Source organism: Tuber melanosporum, assembly GCF_000151645.1.
Source record: "Tuber melanosporum whole genome shotgun sequence assembly, scaffold_309, strain Mel28".
NCBI classification, from domain to species: Eukaryota; Fungi; Ascomycota; class Pezizomycetes; order Pezizales; family Tuberaceae; genus Tuber; species Tuber melanosporum.
In genome coordinates this window covers 1-15,573 of record NW_003298985.1, presented here as the reverse complement: position 1 = coordinate 15,573, position 15,573 = coordinate 1, and the positions used below count along the sequence as shown (strand labels likewise).

The 15,573-nt window shown below is 43.3% G+C and overlaps 1 protein-coding gene across 1 annotated transcript; it reads left to right on the top strand.

Annotated features, from left to right (window-relative positions):
• Positions 1–9,482: 9,482 nt before the first annotated feature.
• Positions 9,483–11,760, top strand: GSTUM_00001907001 (uncharacterized protein; the record flags this gene model as incomplete). The annotated part of the gene is made up of 4 exons (XM_002839105.1): positions 9,483–9,995; positions 10,116–10,355; positions 10,440–10,982; positions 11,032–11,760. 4 exons carry the CDS (start codon positions 9,483–9,485, stop codon positions 11,758–11,760), a joined length of 2,025 nt encoding a protein of 674 aa, XP_002839151.1.
• Positions 11,761–15,573: the final 3,813 nt, after the last annotated feature.

Sequence of the window (15,573 nt, the reverse complement as noted above, 5' to 3'; positions counted from 1 at the left end):
TCTCTTCCCTGATATCAGGCAGCATTACAAGACTTCACTGCCACCATGATAAACCGATTATCAATATAAGAGGCCACCAGATAATAAATACAAGGAGAGTATCGTATTTGTAACTGAAATATATCTACTATATAGGCACTAAAGAGGTTGGGAGAAAGTAGTGAACCCAGAGGCACACCTTTTTTGACATGGTAGACTTGTAAGATACATCTGTTAAAATGAAAACGTACTAATCATCAAGATGACTACATCTTAACCCATTGATACAGGTTCGAGAGATATCCCTGAGCCACCAAGAAATCTGTCAGGAGGCCAGTAGTAATATTGTCAAATCTTCCTTTGATGTCTATAGACAGGATCTGCCACTTATAGGCTTCATTGTGGTACAGAAATTTGAAGACTACTGTCATGACATCATGAACCCTACATTTTCCGCGAGAACTAAACTGCATTTTTTCCAGGTTAAGACAAGCAGCCAACCTTAGCAACACCATACGCTCTGCTACCTTTACCAGTGTTGAGAATAGATGTATCATTCTCCATACCTTGGCAATATCATACCTTAGTTTGTCGAGTTTAGGTATGAGGACCACCTCGGCCTGATGCCAGTCCATAATATCCACAAGATGTCGCAATGTTATCAGGTCCCTTTGCCTCCAAAACGGGAGAAAGAGATAGCCAATATCATTCTTACCCGGACCCATATTTGTGGAGGATCTGGTAAGGGCAATTTCCATCTCCGGAGCACTTTCTATATCGACTGTGGAATCCACCTAGGGTGTGGGGTCTCCAGTGGACAACTGTTTTACGATCAGGTAACTGATATCGGAATGACGTAGTAGTATAAGACCTGTCTCGGTGGGGCATCGAAGGAACAATTCACTTAGCTTCCAACCTCTGTACTAGTTTGAAGATATCTGGATCCTGCCTTTCAGCTATCTTGAACCTGATATGCGTAAACCTTGCCGTTAATAGGCAAGCGTGGTAAACAAACCTGAACAGCTTGTAGTCCTCTACTTGTTCTATCTTTTGCTTTCAGAACTGCCATAGCCAAGCCACATCCAACCTCATCTTCTCCAACTCTGGTATCCTTCACTCGCACTGAACTCTGCCAACGGAGGCCCGTGAGAGTGCATCCACTACAAGTCACACTCTCTCCTACAACTCCTTATCTCCTACCTCTTGTTGGGCATCCAACTGCTTCTCAATCTTTTCTCAGACTGTTTTTTTCCCAGCCAGCCTCCGATACATCATATTGTCAGGGAGGTTAATAGTCAATTTGAGTGCTTGAGCACTACACTTATAGCCAGCAGCATCTAGGTACCAGTGTTGAATGTATGGTACTCGGTGCAGGTAAAAGTTGATTCTGGAAATATCTTGGAAGGTCAACACTATTAGGAGAACTATATTCATATCGCGGGCTAGGGTTATGAACCACTGGTGTAGCGACTGTCCGCCTATGTTGTTCTGGTCTGTATTGAGATCCCAGATCTGATGTCTGGCATAAAAATCACCAAATATGATGTCCGGTTCCCGGAGCTCGTCCAGCTACCCAATAAGCTGGTCATTAGTGTAGTAAAGCCGAAAGATGACTCCTGCAAGTATCCTCTTTACACCTTCTCAATAAGTAATGTGGGTACTTTCTTCCCTATGCTAAACTATTTTAAACATCCAACAAATATGGGACTGAACAAATGCTCAAACACTTGACTCCTTAACAAAGGAAACTAAATCCCACCCATTAATATCCATTAGTACAAGTTGTCTCTCAGGATGGACCAGAGGTTCAATAACAAAGAACAAATTAACAAAGGAAATCAAATCAAATACTACTGTCTGATTCTGACTACTTCTCCCCACATTGAATGCCATTGTTGTAATAAGAAGTAAAAGAGATTTTCAACTGATCCACTTGGGCCGCAGGGGCTAGAGGCAAAAGGGTAGCTGTCAATCAGATCTCAGGCAGTCCAAAACATATCTTTCTGGCTAGGTTTATTGGTGGCAGTAGTTTTCAAAATCACACATGCCGTAATGGGGGAGGAGGAGGGACTTTCCAGTTCCTTACACTTGGCCTTGTCTGACTTATAGCTAGGGCACTCGTTGTTCTCCTCATCACTGCTAATCTCAACCAGCCTAAGTATAGGTGACCTTCCTCGAGTGTGTTGCCTTCTCCTATTCTTCTTTGATAACGCTTCCTATTGCTCTGGTCTCTTGACAGATTCTGTTAGTAGGGCCACCTCCTGTTTAGAAGACAAGGAGGGTGGAGAGGTGGATGACAACTTGATACCTGGGTACCACTCATATCCCGTAAAGTGATCCATCCGATCGCATAGTCAGCATTGCCTCCAGGTGTACCTATAGGCCTGGCTTACTCTTCCAGGACAGCCAAGTTTACTACACATATATGGACTGGAGAAGGGTACTGCAAAGCTGAACCAGCAGTGGGGGAGGGGTGACCACAGGTAGCCTTAATGTGGCCAGTCTCCAGGTACTTACCACATACCTTAAGGGGTTGGTGCTCCTCAAAGACCCAGATATTACGGGTACCTCCTCGTAGCCAGATTCTACTGTCAGCCAGCCACTCCCTGATGGTCTCATATCTTTCGACTATGAAGTGAATACTGTACCTGATGGTACTGGTCTGCCTCATAGCATGAATAGAGCTCATAACATCAGGCTGAGAAATAGTAATCACACCTGTATTGGATTGCTTCAAGTTAATACGAAGGCCATCCAAGGTAACATTTCCAGTGTATCCTTCAACCCTCCAGATTTACCCTCGTCCTGTATCAGCACGCAGGACACTGGAAACAAAAACTCAAACTTTCTCCAGATTCCTCTGGAATTGGAACTCTAGGAGGGAAAGGTCATTGAGGAGAACAAGCCTAGCCTTGTCCAGTCGATTACCATGCTCTATAATAGAGCTTACTGCCAGGATCAGGAAAGCACATCCGATCCTGGACCGAATGTGTCCAGCACAGATTGACAGTGTAGTTCCTTGAATCTTGTCCTTATTGGCACGTTGAAATATTAATCCAGTTCCTGATTACCTCAACTGTGATGCCCACAGACAGAGCAACCTCTTTGTAGGTGCTAAAGTACATCATGATGTGCCTTCCCTCAGTACTCAGGGTCAGTGATGATGGTAGTGGTGGTGGCGTGCAGTTGAGTGGGTCTGGAGGCCCCATCAGGACTCTACAAAACTCTTGTCATGTTGGAGCTGTAGCTACCTTGATGCTAGCCATAGCAGTGGGCACAAACAGAGCAGATGAAGTAGCAGCAGTCGCAGTTACTGGAACCAATTCCTGTTTGTTAGTCCTCTTCCCCTAAGTCTTGGCCTGGGTCGCCAATTCCTTCTGGCTAACAGATACCCTGGCAGCCTTTCTTCTCCTTCTGGCAGTACCACTCAGGTACCTCCCATGTCTCCCACCTTCCTTCTTTTTCTCCTCTTCTCCATTCTCTTCTTCACAGTGGACAAACTTGCCTTCACTACCACGAGCCATACGCAGGACTACCTACCAATCACTGGAGGAGCTACCACTACTGGACTTGTAGGTAGAGGCTGCTGATATGGAGTGGGTGGGTGGTGCCAATTTTCATAAGGCAGTGGGTTATTTTGGCATGTATGCCATCTATTTCATTACCTCTATAAAGGAGACTTGAGCAGTAGAACTCGTCATAGCAGTCTCTATTTTCTTGGGGGGAGCAGGGGCATGTATGGCCTCTGAAGAGACAGTAGGCATACTTTGGGGTATAGTAGGAGGTGGGCTGCGGCAGGAAGACATCTTACCCTGTAGGGTTTTTATATCTTCTACTTATTTGCTGACAATGTCAGTCAGTGCTTTAACTGCCTATTCCAAATGGTGGACCCTTCTCCAGTAGTTTACCCTGCCTTCTGGTCTCTCATTACTAAATACACCCCCTAGATTCATAACAACCTAGATATTATGGATAGTATCGTCCTGAATCAACCACAATTCTGAGGAGAGAAGGGACTGAGTATTGATAGAGCAGAGGTTTTCTAGGCTTTCTAACATGGATCTAATCACACTATACGTGCAGGGTCTGGAGATGTAGGTCATACCCGCATTCAACATTTCACAAATGCCTATGATGATTCAGTCTGTCTATGCTAAAGCAGTATCGGCAATGTTGGGCTGGGTATCTGTGAGTTGTACCTACAAGGGGTTGGGCTGTTGCACTGGATTCCCAGCGATTCTTCTAAGTATTTGCCAAGAGAAGTTCCCCAATATTCGTTAAATGCTAGGGGTAATGAGGCCACTGTTAGGGAAAGGGCATGCATACTATTGCCTAGACCCATTACTTCAGAGTTCCACCCATTGTTCAGGTCACTGGTGGTATCCCAAGCCAATATCTCCAAGGTGGGTAGGACATCCTGGGTCACTAGTAGGGACAGAGAAGGTGGTATGGCCTTGATGGTTGATGGGAGCACCACAGGAGGGAAATAGTTAGGCATTTATGGTAAACATCCAGGGGAAGGCCAGCAAGTGAGGGAACAATTTATTTCTTCAACACCTAATTGACATTAATGGCCCTGAAAAATTGAGGACCAAGGAGAGTACTGGATACCATTTGGCAGGGAATTCCAACCTTGTATGGTGGCATGTACAAGCAGCAGGAGGGTTATAGTCCTCATGATTAGGGTCATTCAACTTGAACTTTGAGGTCTTATAGAGAGCTCTTATACCAGATGACATCCCAGTTAGGAAGGTAGAGGTGGAGGAGTCAGTCCTGTGGGCAGGGTCTAAGGGGGGAGGCTGGGTACCTTGTTCTTAGCAGCCACAGTGTGGGAAGAGGTGACAGACTAAGAGCTTACCTTGACCGTGATAGTAGTCGAGTCTTCTTTGGCCGGAGAGAGTAAGGTCATGGGAACAATTGCCTGAGAGTCCTTAGGAGAAGGAGGGTTCAGGGCCTGGGGAGTATTTAGCACCTAGGTTAGAGTTGAACTGAATGAAGAATGCTGTAGTAGAGTTTTTGTTCCAACTGCATGTAGCTGAACAGCCTCTCCCCATTAGGAAGTTCTACACCAAAACCTGTACTTCTTTTATCTTGACAATGGTCACATCAGCGATGGTTGGCCATACTAACTTATCAAACAGTGGGTTTACTGTATTCTAATACCTGTGATAGTAGTGAAACTGTAGGAAACTAAAGTTACCTTTAAGTGCAACATAGGACTGTATAGTTGTATGTATAAGGCAACGGTCAGCTTCGGAAATGGGCATGAGACAGAGGTCTACATAGGTGGTCTCAAGTGATAAGGAGGAGTTGGACTCAAAATATACAGGCAACAACATCCTCGAACGGGGGAGAGAATCTGTGGAGAAGGGAGCTCTTGAAGATGCTATTCTCACCCAAGACTACACTCAGTGATTACCAGGACTAGGCCACAGATATCTCACACTAAAGTGCCGTTTAAGCGAGAACAGCTACTTCTAACTGACTGCTCGAAATGAAAACCAAAATCGAGTAATGATAGATGAAGTACTTATTACCAGCAAAATAAGGTAAAGTATCTTGTACCCAGTTTTGAGACGGGGTGAATGTAAATATGGGAAAAGTACTTAGATGTCAATCTAATTTTATTTAAACACGTACTACCAACACTGGCATACAACAAGCAGCTGCTGGCCCTGGGATACTGCTAACCGGTATACTACTAATCCTCAAGCTAACAAAGTCTACGGCCCCATACCTGCTATTCACGTGTTCTGCCCATATGAGAACTAATGACAAGACTATCAAACAACCCAGCACACTCTCCAGCCCAAGTTGGTAGTCTCCCTGTTATGAAGCAAACCAGCACTAAGAGTAGCTGAAGCCAAGCAAAAAACCAACCTGACAAAGTTCCTCGTCTAAAGCCATAAAAAGACTACCACTTAATCTAAATGCCCTCTCGCAAAAACCTCATCTTCAGTGGAAAACCAATAAACAATCAGAACCGGTAGGGAGACACCATAGCAGGGAGGATGCAACTGATATATCTCCTCTCATGCCTGCATGCCAGGCCATCGTATCTAGGAATGTACTTTGCCAATCGCCTCCAAAGAGGATATCAGCAGGGAGTACCTGTACCTGGTGCCTGTAACTAAATAGAAAACTTGAACAAGGGAAAAACATAGAGTTGGTAACAGATCAAAACAGCTAGTGGGGCCTCCATCCCACCTGTGATTCCTTGCCTCTGACTACCATACCAGCAACTAAACCAAAAAAGCCAAACAAGTCCAACCAGGTTGTCACAATTCACTATCCGCACAGGTGTTAATCAGTGAGCCAGCCTGCCAGGAAGCTTTGCAGTACTCGGCAGCTTAACCTAAGCCAGCAGGGCTATACCGGAAACAATTAAGTAGATCCTGCCTAACCTGACATAAGTCTGACCTGTGCTTGTAGGTGCCTCTCTCCTCCCAATTAGCACCACCCAAGCACCACACACTAGATGCCATAAGACCCATCTAGCCTCCTCAGCCCATCGGACAAATCTAGCATCCGACAGCCATAGGACAGCCTATACCTGCCGTCATCAGGCAGGTACTAGGCTTGGCCACACCAACAGAGTCCCATCTCACGACACCATGTAGTTAAGGAGGGTCCAGCAGCTACAGTTGGGAGCCACCAAATGGGGCTGCACCAATACCTGAAGGCACCGGCACCAGCCATATCATCGAACTCAAGCTGAACTAAAGTTGAGCTGAGCCGGGAACTGTCAGGCAGGACCGTCTGAAGACACTCCAACAGCTCCGGCAAAAGGCACAAACCAAACAATAGGTGAGAAGCACCCCCAACTCATGCCAGTGAAAAGGGCGAGTAAAGGTAACAGTATCAGAAAAATGGAAGGTAGGTCCCACTTGCAATGGATGAATCTACCAACCACAATCCGCCACTGAATCAACTGAACATACAGGCAATGTGGAGGCCAGGTAACCAATTATCTCACACCATTACAGGTAAATATAAAAGGCTGCCCAGAGGGTAAAAAGGTTCAGGGGTGAAGCTATACTCAGTGAAGTGAGAAGAAGACACCTGACTAAACCACTGTATATATTACCAGAACAAACCTTCAAGGGAAAGGTGATAAATAAGGTCGGATTCCGACCATAGAAACCTAACGTAATAAGGTCGGGTAGGGCAGATATTGCCCTGCCCACCTGCGGAATGATGTGGCTGGTACAACAAGTTAAATCCATGGGATGGTTATCAAGTAAAACCTGTGATTGTTTTGTATTGTGAGAACTAAGGACTTTATTAAAACGCAACCAACCTGAGCTGGCCCAAAGAATGACTTGGACAATGCTCTAAACACAAAGTACTATTATTTCAATTAAACTCAAACCCTATGAGTAGACAATAGACATGAAGCCAAAGACATTTTACTAAAAGGAGCCAGTGAGTGAGTGCAATAAAGAGCTCAAAGTACCAGCATTGTAAGATAACCAGTAGGCAATGAAACTGTTCAAACAATTGATCTGCTACACAACCACCATTACAGACAGAACTCAATACCAAGAAACCCATGAACTACTAGGCGAACTCAAATGTCTCCCCGAGAATCCAGGGCATCAAAGACTATCTTGAGTATGATAGGAATACTACTGAGGTGTAGCGAAAGCAATAACGAGGAAAGTACTTAGAACAAAGCCTGAAGAGCCTATCCTTCTCAGCCATACCGGCCTCCTTATAATGTACTCTTCCTGCCCTAAGTCATATGACCTATCATAGTCACATGAGCAAAACCAAATCATAACAAACTAGTCATATGACCAAAGTAGTCACATGTGCAAAACCCATGACCTCATGGCTAGGTCATGTGCAAAAACTAATAAACTAGTCATAATGCAATAAACATGTCCTATGACCTCAATTGGTCACATGCGTGAAACCTATAACCCATAAAAAGGTCATGTGTGAAACATATATCATATACACAAGGCATACCATTAAGGCATAATTGCCAGGCAAACTTGCCAGGCGTATGTCCGATGACTCATAATCGAGTCATTGGCGAAATATAACAAATTATAACATATCAAGTCATATGATCCAAATGAGACCTATGCATGAAGGAATAACATACCTATGACTCATAATCATGAGTCATGTGAAAACCTTTTCCGTGCCAAGCCACATTCCTGACAATTATATACATTCATAACATACGATCAAACTACTCGTCATATGAGTTGGGATATGATTAGAGAAAGTATAAGTTACGTCTGTATACCAGATCTAATTCGTCAGGTAATGGCTAGTATCGGGTACCACAAGTCCCAGCCTGGACAGAAATTTAAAGTATTACTACAAAATTAATCAAAGCGAGTAGAGTAGGCTCAAGCTTATATGCATTGGACCTTTCGTAACTGCTATAAAATTTTATATTCTGATAAGATATACTTTTCTACTATGAGCTTCAATTATTATCTTATGATTATAGAAAATACCTCTAAAGAATATTATCCAGACTGTATTAATGATTGGGAAAAGTCTGGGAGATCTGGTACAATGGCTTGGGGAGAATTTTGTAGAAGGATGAAGTCAGAATTGGTCTTTGTTTCCAGCAAGGTATCTGTTGATTCTGCTACTTATACTAAACAAATACATGATAGCCATCTTATATTATTCTAGCATACTCTCTGTGAAGAATATGGTTAGACAAGTATAATAGAAGATTGGGCATTAGATCATCAGAGGTTTGCTATTAACTGTTGTGGAAAAAAGTTGGAGTGGACAGGATAATGGATTGGCCTCCTCAGTCTCTGAATCTAAATTTAATAGAGAAGGTTTAGGGATAGATGAAATATGAACTTGGAGACAAGAAGAGAAAGATTGAAGCATTAGAACTATTAAAAGTGGCAGTGGGAATTGTTTGGGATTCTGTACCACTAGACTATTTGGAGGATTTGATTAGAAGTATGCCAAGTCGACTTCAAGCTATTATTGATGCAAATGGTGGTCCTACTCAATATTAGTTATAAGATTATAAACTATATTAGTATTTGTTAAACAAGTTAGTATTAAAGAATATTTTATGTTTATATATTATAAGAATCTATTTGGCAATGCCATAATTGTTTTAGTTAGCTACTTAAGTTTATAATGGTTAATGCTTTTTTCTTTCTTTTTCTTTTTCTTTTATAGAATGATTTTACTTTATATTACTATGTCAGAACAGAATTATACCGGGAATCATGCACCGCCACATGCGCCACTATATGCACCGCCATATGCACCGCCTTGTTCGCCAGACTTTTCCCTACCCCCTTCGTACGTTTAACCCCCGATAGGGTGACACTATCTTTTAGCACAGCGACACAAATGCAGTATCATCGCTACGGTTTTTAGCAAAATCAAGGTACGGTGGCACCGTAGTAACCGGAAGTGATATCCCAACCCTAACCCTGGCATTCCGCCCCGCCTTCCTCACTTTCTTTTTTTGTTTCAAATTGCGGACAAACATCTGACACCGAATGACTCCTTCCTTCCTCGTGGGAAGTACATTACGTCCACACTCCCATTCTCTCAATCTACGTGTCCTGAGCCCAACAGGGTTCGCAAAAATCCATTCCCGGGCATTCTCTAAATACTCTACGCTGCTTAATTCCGACCACCACAGTCAAAAACTGCCCAGCCATCCCCAAACACCCGCACCTGCTGCAACCACGAGAATGGGTAAAAGGAAACGAACGCCCAACCAAGGACCCATTGCCCCGAACCCAGCCCCCGCACATGCATTCCCGGTAACGCTAGAAGATGGCACTGAGTGCACTGCGGTGAGGGAGGGTCTGGCGACGGTGCTGTTTCCGAGGTTTGTCGCTAAGAAGGATAAGAGTGGGAATGATTTGGTGGACGGGCAGGTATTCTATAACCCAGTTCAGCAATTTAATCGAGATTTGAGTGTTTTGGCCATCCGAGCTTTCGGGGAAGTTTTTTTGAGGGAGAAGAAAGCGAAAAAGGCGGCCAAGATGAAGGGGGATGAGGATGTGGGGGGGAAGGAGAGCGAGGTTGCGGCTAGGGACAGGACACGGGAAGGGGCCGGGGGGATGGGGGTAGTTCCCGAGACAAAACAGGATCAAAGGAAGGAGGGTAGAGATACAGTGCAGGAGAGACCAATGAAAGCGGACATACCGCCAAAATTTTCGATCCTGGATGCGCTCTCAGCGACCGGCCTCCGAGCACTCCGCTACGCTCTCGAAATCCCCTTCGTCACCCACACGACCTCGAACGACCTGGATCCTTCTGCCAGCCAATCCATACGCCGCAATATCCACTTCAACAAAACCCACACCACAAAGACCGTCGACCCAGCGCTCACTCCTGATGCTGCCTTGTCCAAGATCCAGGTCGAAACCGCAAACGCAACTCACCATATGTACTCCGTCCTCTCACCCCCGAAACCACGAAGCGAAGCGGAATATGCCAACAAGTCACGGGACTATCCCTCTAGTAAATATGACGTCATAGACCTCGATCCCTTCGGCACTGCAGTCCCATTCCTCGACGCAGCAGTTCAGGCGGTGAGTGATGGGGGGCTACTCTGCATCACCTGCACGGACGCCGGGGTGTGGGCTTCAATGGGCTATAGTGAGAAGTGCTTTTCGCTGTACGGCGGGATGCCGATTAAGGGGGAGTGGAGCCACGAGGCGGGTCTCCGGCTGATCCTGTATGCAACGGCAACTACGGCGGCAAGGTACGGGTTCTCTATAGAGCCGCTGTTGAGTCTCAGCATAGACTTCTATGCTAGGGTGTTCGTGCGGGTGCGTAAAAGCCCGCGGGAGGTTAAAAAGCTAGCAAGTACGAGTATGATAGTATATAATTGTGATTCGGGGTGCGGGTCTTGGAGGACGCAATCCCTAGGAAAGCGCAAGGAGGAGAAAAACAAGAACGGGGATGGAACATATCTAAAATTCGGATTAGCGATGGCCCCAACCACAAGTTCAGAATGCCCTGATTGCGGATTTCCTATGCATGTATGTCCCTTCCTCCCCCTCCCGGTGCCTCCGACTAAATCCACCACAGCTCGGTGGCCCAATGTGGTCCGGCCCCTTGCACTCTCCAACCTTCATAACTCACCTCCTCTCAGCCCTCCCCGCTCAACCGCCCGAAATCTACCAAACCCTCCCGCGCATAACCGGCATGCTCCAGACCGCTCTACAAGAATCCACACTCCCGAACTCTCCGTTCTTCTTTGTGACCAACTGCCTCGCGCGGACCCTACACTGCGAGGCCCCGCCCTTGGCCGCTTTCCGCGGCGCGCTCATGCGTCTCGGATACACCGTTGTGCGGAGCCACTGCAAGCCCACCTCCGTCAAGACTGACGCCCCCTGGAGCCTCATCTGGGAGGTCATGCGCCGGTGGGTCCGCCAGAAACCGGCTGGTCAGGGGAAGGTGGGCGGGGCGATGGCTGGTTATAAGATTTTGAAATTTGGAATAAAGGAGAACGCGGATAATGGCGAGGGATCTGCGAGGGAGAAGTGGAGGGCGGAGAAGGAGAAGGAGGAAATGGAGAGGTTGACTGCGCTCGAGATTGTGTTTGATGAGGGGCTTGGTAAGGATAAGGATAGAGTGAAGGGGGTTGTGAGGTATCAAGTGAACCCGACGGCGAATTGGGGGCCCTTGAAGAGGGGGAGGGGGGTCGAGGCTCTAATTGGAGAGACTACTGCGGTCGAGGAGGGGGGTGGGGGCGAGCTAGTGGAAAGGGGGGAAGAGAGTGACGAAGAAGGGCGTGTGAGTAAGGAGGCCAGGTGAGTTTTCTCTCTCTCGCTCTCACTCTCTCGCTCACCTGGTGTGGAATGAAAACTGATGGGCGTAGAACTGGATAACTGTGATGAGGCGGAGTACTCATAAGGGATGTTAAAGTTTGGCCCGCTTCAGATGTAAAAAAGATCCTTTGTATTATAGTCAAAAGTAGCAAGGGTGAGGTGGGACAATTGAGTTAGTCTCATCTAATATCACTCGCATAATTACTCCTTGGGGATATGGCGCTGAGTTTGTGAACCGAGAAATTACTAGGCAACTTGTAGGTTATCGGAAACGGGTAAGTCGCGCGTGCGATAGGACCCACATCCGAGGGCATACTATACCTATACTCTACTGACTCCGTGAGAGCGGGAAGTCGCAATAATTTGAACTGAAAAAGAATGGACGCCGTGCACAAATCAGTGCTTATCTTATCTGTGTCACTGATGCTCACGATAAGGAATAGTCAGTAGGGCGAAACCCTATTAATGCCATCTGGATCGGAAACACATGTGTATAGGTTAGGGTTGGGAATAGCTCTAAGGTTTAGCTTCAAGAAGGGGTGAAAAATCAAGCAAATTCTATCATACCATGGCTAGTGGAATTCTACCATGGCTAGTGACATTTTACTATGACTTGTGAATTTCAATCATAAATCTTAAATCATGCATACTATTATAGATGCTCTAGTCTTCTTTTTACATCTCACCTAAAAAATTATCACATCCAGCCATGCAAAAGCAATGTTTTTGTTTTGTAACTATCATGATCTACCTCTCACTTAGGCTTCACTCTATTAATAAACTCTTCTTATTACTGACTTGTGGACTCTGTCTCTTCTGGTTGCAGCTACTCTCATAGCTCTTGCTCTTGTTCTAATATCCTTCTTGTACTGTTTTCTATACTAGTTAAGGAAGTCTCCAGACTCTAATCTTGATCTTCCTTGGCAGCATGTATTAACTCTGATATCTACATGCTCTACTGATATAAGGATAGATTATGAATTCATAGTATGGAGCAGGAATCAGATGCTAGTGAGAAGTGGTACAGTACTTATCTGATATGTGCTATAATTTTATTCAATTCAGAACTATTTATTGAATTCAATATTACAAGAAATAAAAAAATATCTCATGATCATAAATAGCTGTTAGTGATTATTTTCAATTTCCTGCTTTTTTCTTTCCTATTATATTACTCATAATTGTAAAAGTGGTAAGAAATAAGATTATTCCACTTGTATTTCCAATGTATTTTCCACATTTTTCTACTTTTCCTTGAAGTGAAAATGAAGACCAATATAAGAAACATGGCATTATGAGACTAAGAATAGTATGAACTAAAATTTAATATAAGTAGAAAGAACAAATAAAATACTTGAATGGATTATAGATATTTGAATAGAGAAAAGTAAAATGAGCATAATAAAATAGGATTACAAGTAGAAGCTTATAAGAGAAGTAAAAGAGAGAACGTGAGAGATAAAAAAAACAAAAACAAAAATTTTACATTATCACTATTGGTAATAACAGTATTTACATAATTGATCATTGTATGAAGAATCTGTGCAAGCTCATACTTGGTAATAGCATTCTATCGATTCCTAATTGCACTGATCATGTTCTTATTGTTCGGGACTGGAGAAGCAGCATGCTAATCTAAGACATCATTAATCTCTAAACAGTATTAATGAGATTAAAGTTTGATAAGGTTGTAGGAGAAAGAAGATAACTATTATACAGGATATGGTCTTACAAGTTAGTAACTATTATATCAGCATGATAGGAGAAAGTATTATCATATAAAATATAAACATAATCATAAGCCTAAATAGCCTTATCATGCCAGAATTGATCCAAATATAGCAGAATATGAGTTTGATATCCTTGAACAGTTACGGCCTTATCCCCTTACTGTTTTATTTCAGATAATTGGAGGACATTTAAGATAACCAACAAAGTATGATACCTCAAATCAAAATTATTTCTAGTTTTTTAAACTTTAGGAGAAGGCAGGACTCATGAAACTTCTTATCTACTCTTTAAGTAATCCACATATGATTGAAAGCTCTACCTATATTAAAAGCGAAGTCATATATTCACATAGCCTGTACGGTAAGTGATTAAATAGAAGAAAAATGTGCTCTAGGGGCAGAGTAAAGTGAGTTATGCCAAGCTGTTAACTAACTGATGGATGACATATTGCATAATCAAAGACATATCAAAATCTAAGTGTACATACTCTTTTCACTTGACTTCACCAACAAGATATTTCCTATTCAGCTCATCAAATAAGATATCAAGCTTTTCCTCTTGATTCACATCATTCTTGGTAAGTCCTCCCTGATTCCAATCCATCAATCCCGTAATCAATAAGGCAAAGTCAAAACCTTTGACTGATATTTCAGAATCTTGACTTCTGTTAATAGGAGGTACATGACCAGTGGCAGCCAAGGCATACTGTACTACTTAGGAGTGAATCTTGGAAAAACATTCTCAGGGCTTCCTGAATGCCCAAGTACATAAGACTGGGTGTTGCCCTACCATTCTTCCCTCAAGCTGACTCCTGACAGCCAATATACCTTTCCCCTCTATCTCTGCTGTATTTACTCTCCCCTAGAGTACTTCTTATTCACTGTAGTATTTTGTTAGCTTTTAGTTTTGATAAGTTGTCTCTTCTTGCAATTTCTTTTCCCATCTCATGTATTTGCTTGTAGTACAAGAATCCGATAACTAGGAACCACTCTAAGTAGAATAACTCTACTCTGAATCAGAATGTTTGGTCTCCAACACCCCACTCTGGCCCCCTTATGGTACCTGCACACCATCATATAAAGCTATCTTGGTTGTGTCCTGTTACTATAATACCACAGAATTGAAGGTGTTAGAATAACACTAAATATGTTGCTACTGTCTGTCCAACTAGATCCTGTTCTCAGGATTTATGAAAGGAGACTTTCGGCTAGGCCTGAGAAGTAGAAAAGAGTTAATCATTCAACTACTTAAAGAGTTACAAAGCTTCAGAGATGGAACATCTTTGGTATGGACTGTAGGTAACAGGATATTTTTACACAAAGATATAAAATTGAATGTAAGATGATCTCTATGAAGACCTAATACATTCTCATCCATCCTACCATAATTAGGGCTGTCTAGAACTTTAAGGAACACTACGATAGACGCTAATGGACTTTGTAGAGTATTATAAATAGGTTCACAGATGTATTGAGGTTGCGGAAATTTTCTCCTATATTAAATAACAACTAAAATCCTGTTATCTAGAATAAACATGGAGTGCGCGAGGGAGGAATTATTTGTCAATCCGACAGAATGGCTTCCCGCAAATTAGTAGGAAGTTATCTAGGGAATATCTGTAAGTTAGATCAGGAGTTATGCAGTTTTAAAGTCAGTAACCTCAGAAGGTTGCATCTATGAATACTCCTGCAGATGCAACCCGCAGATGAAACTGACAATTTTATCAATTGAGGAGACTATTGGAGCCAACATAGTTTGACTTGAGAACTAGGCTATAAGTCCAATGACTCTGAAAATTAGATAATTAGTATTGGAAACAGTACAGTTCCCAATTAGCAAAATAATAATTACCGAAGAGGGTGTGATAGTTTTCAGTATCTGCTAGTATTTGCACTTGAAGAGAATACCTGACATTGTGAGCTATTGTTTAAGAGGTATATAATTTGTATGAGAAATAGATGTAGTCCATAAACTCTCAAATGCAGAATATAAATATTGATGTAACTTCTAAGCTTTTAGACATCATATAAATACCCGAACTCTTCACGTAAATTCGTTTATGGTTAAA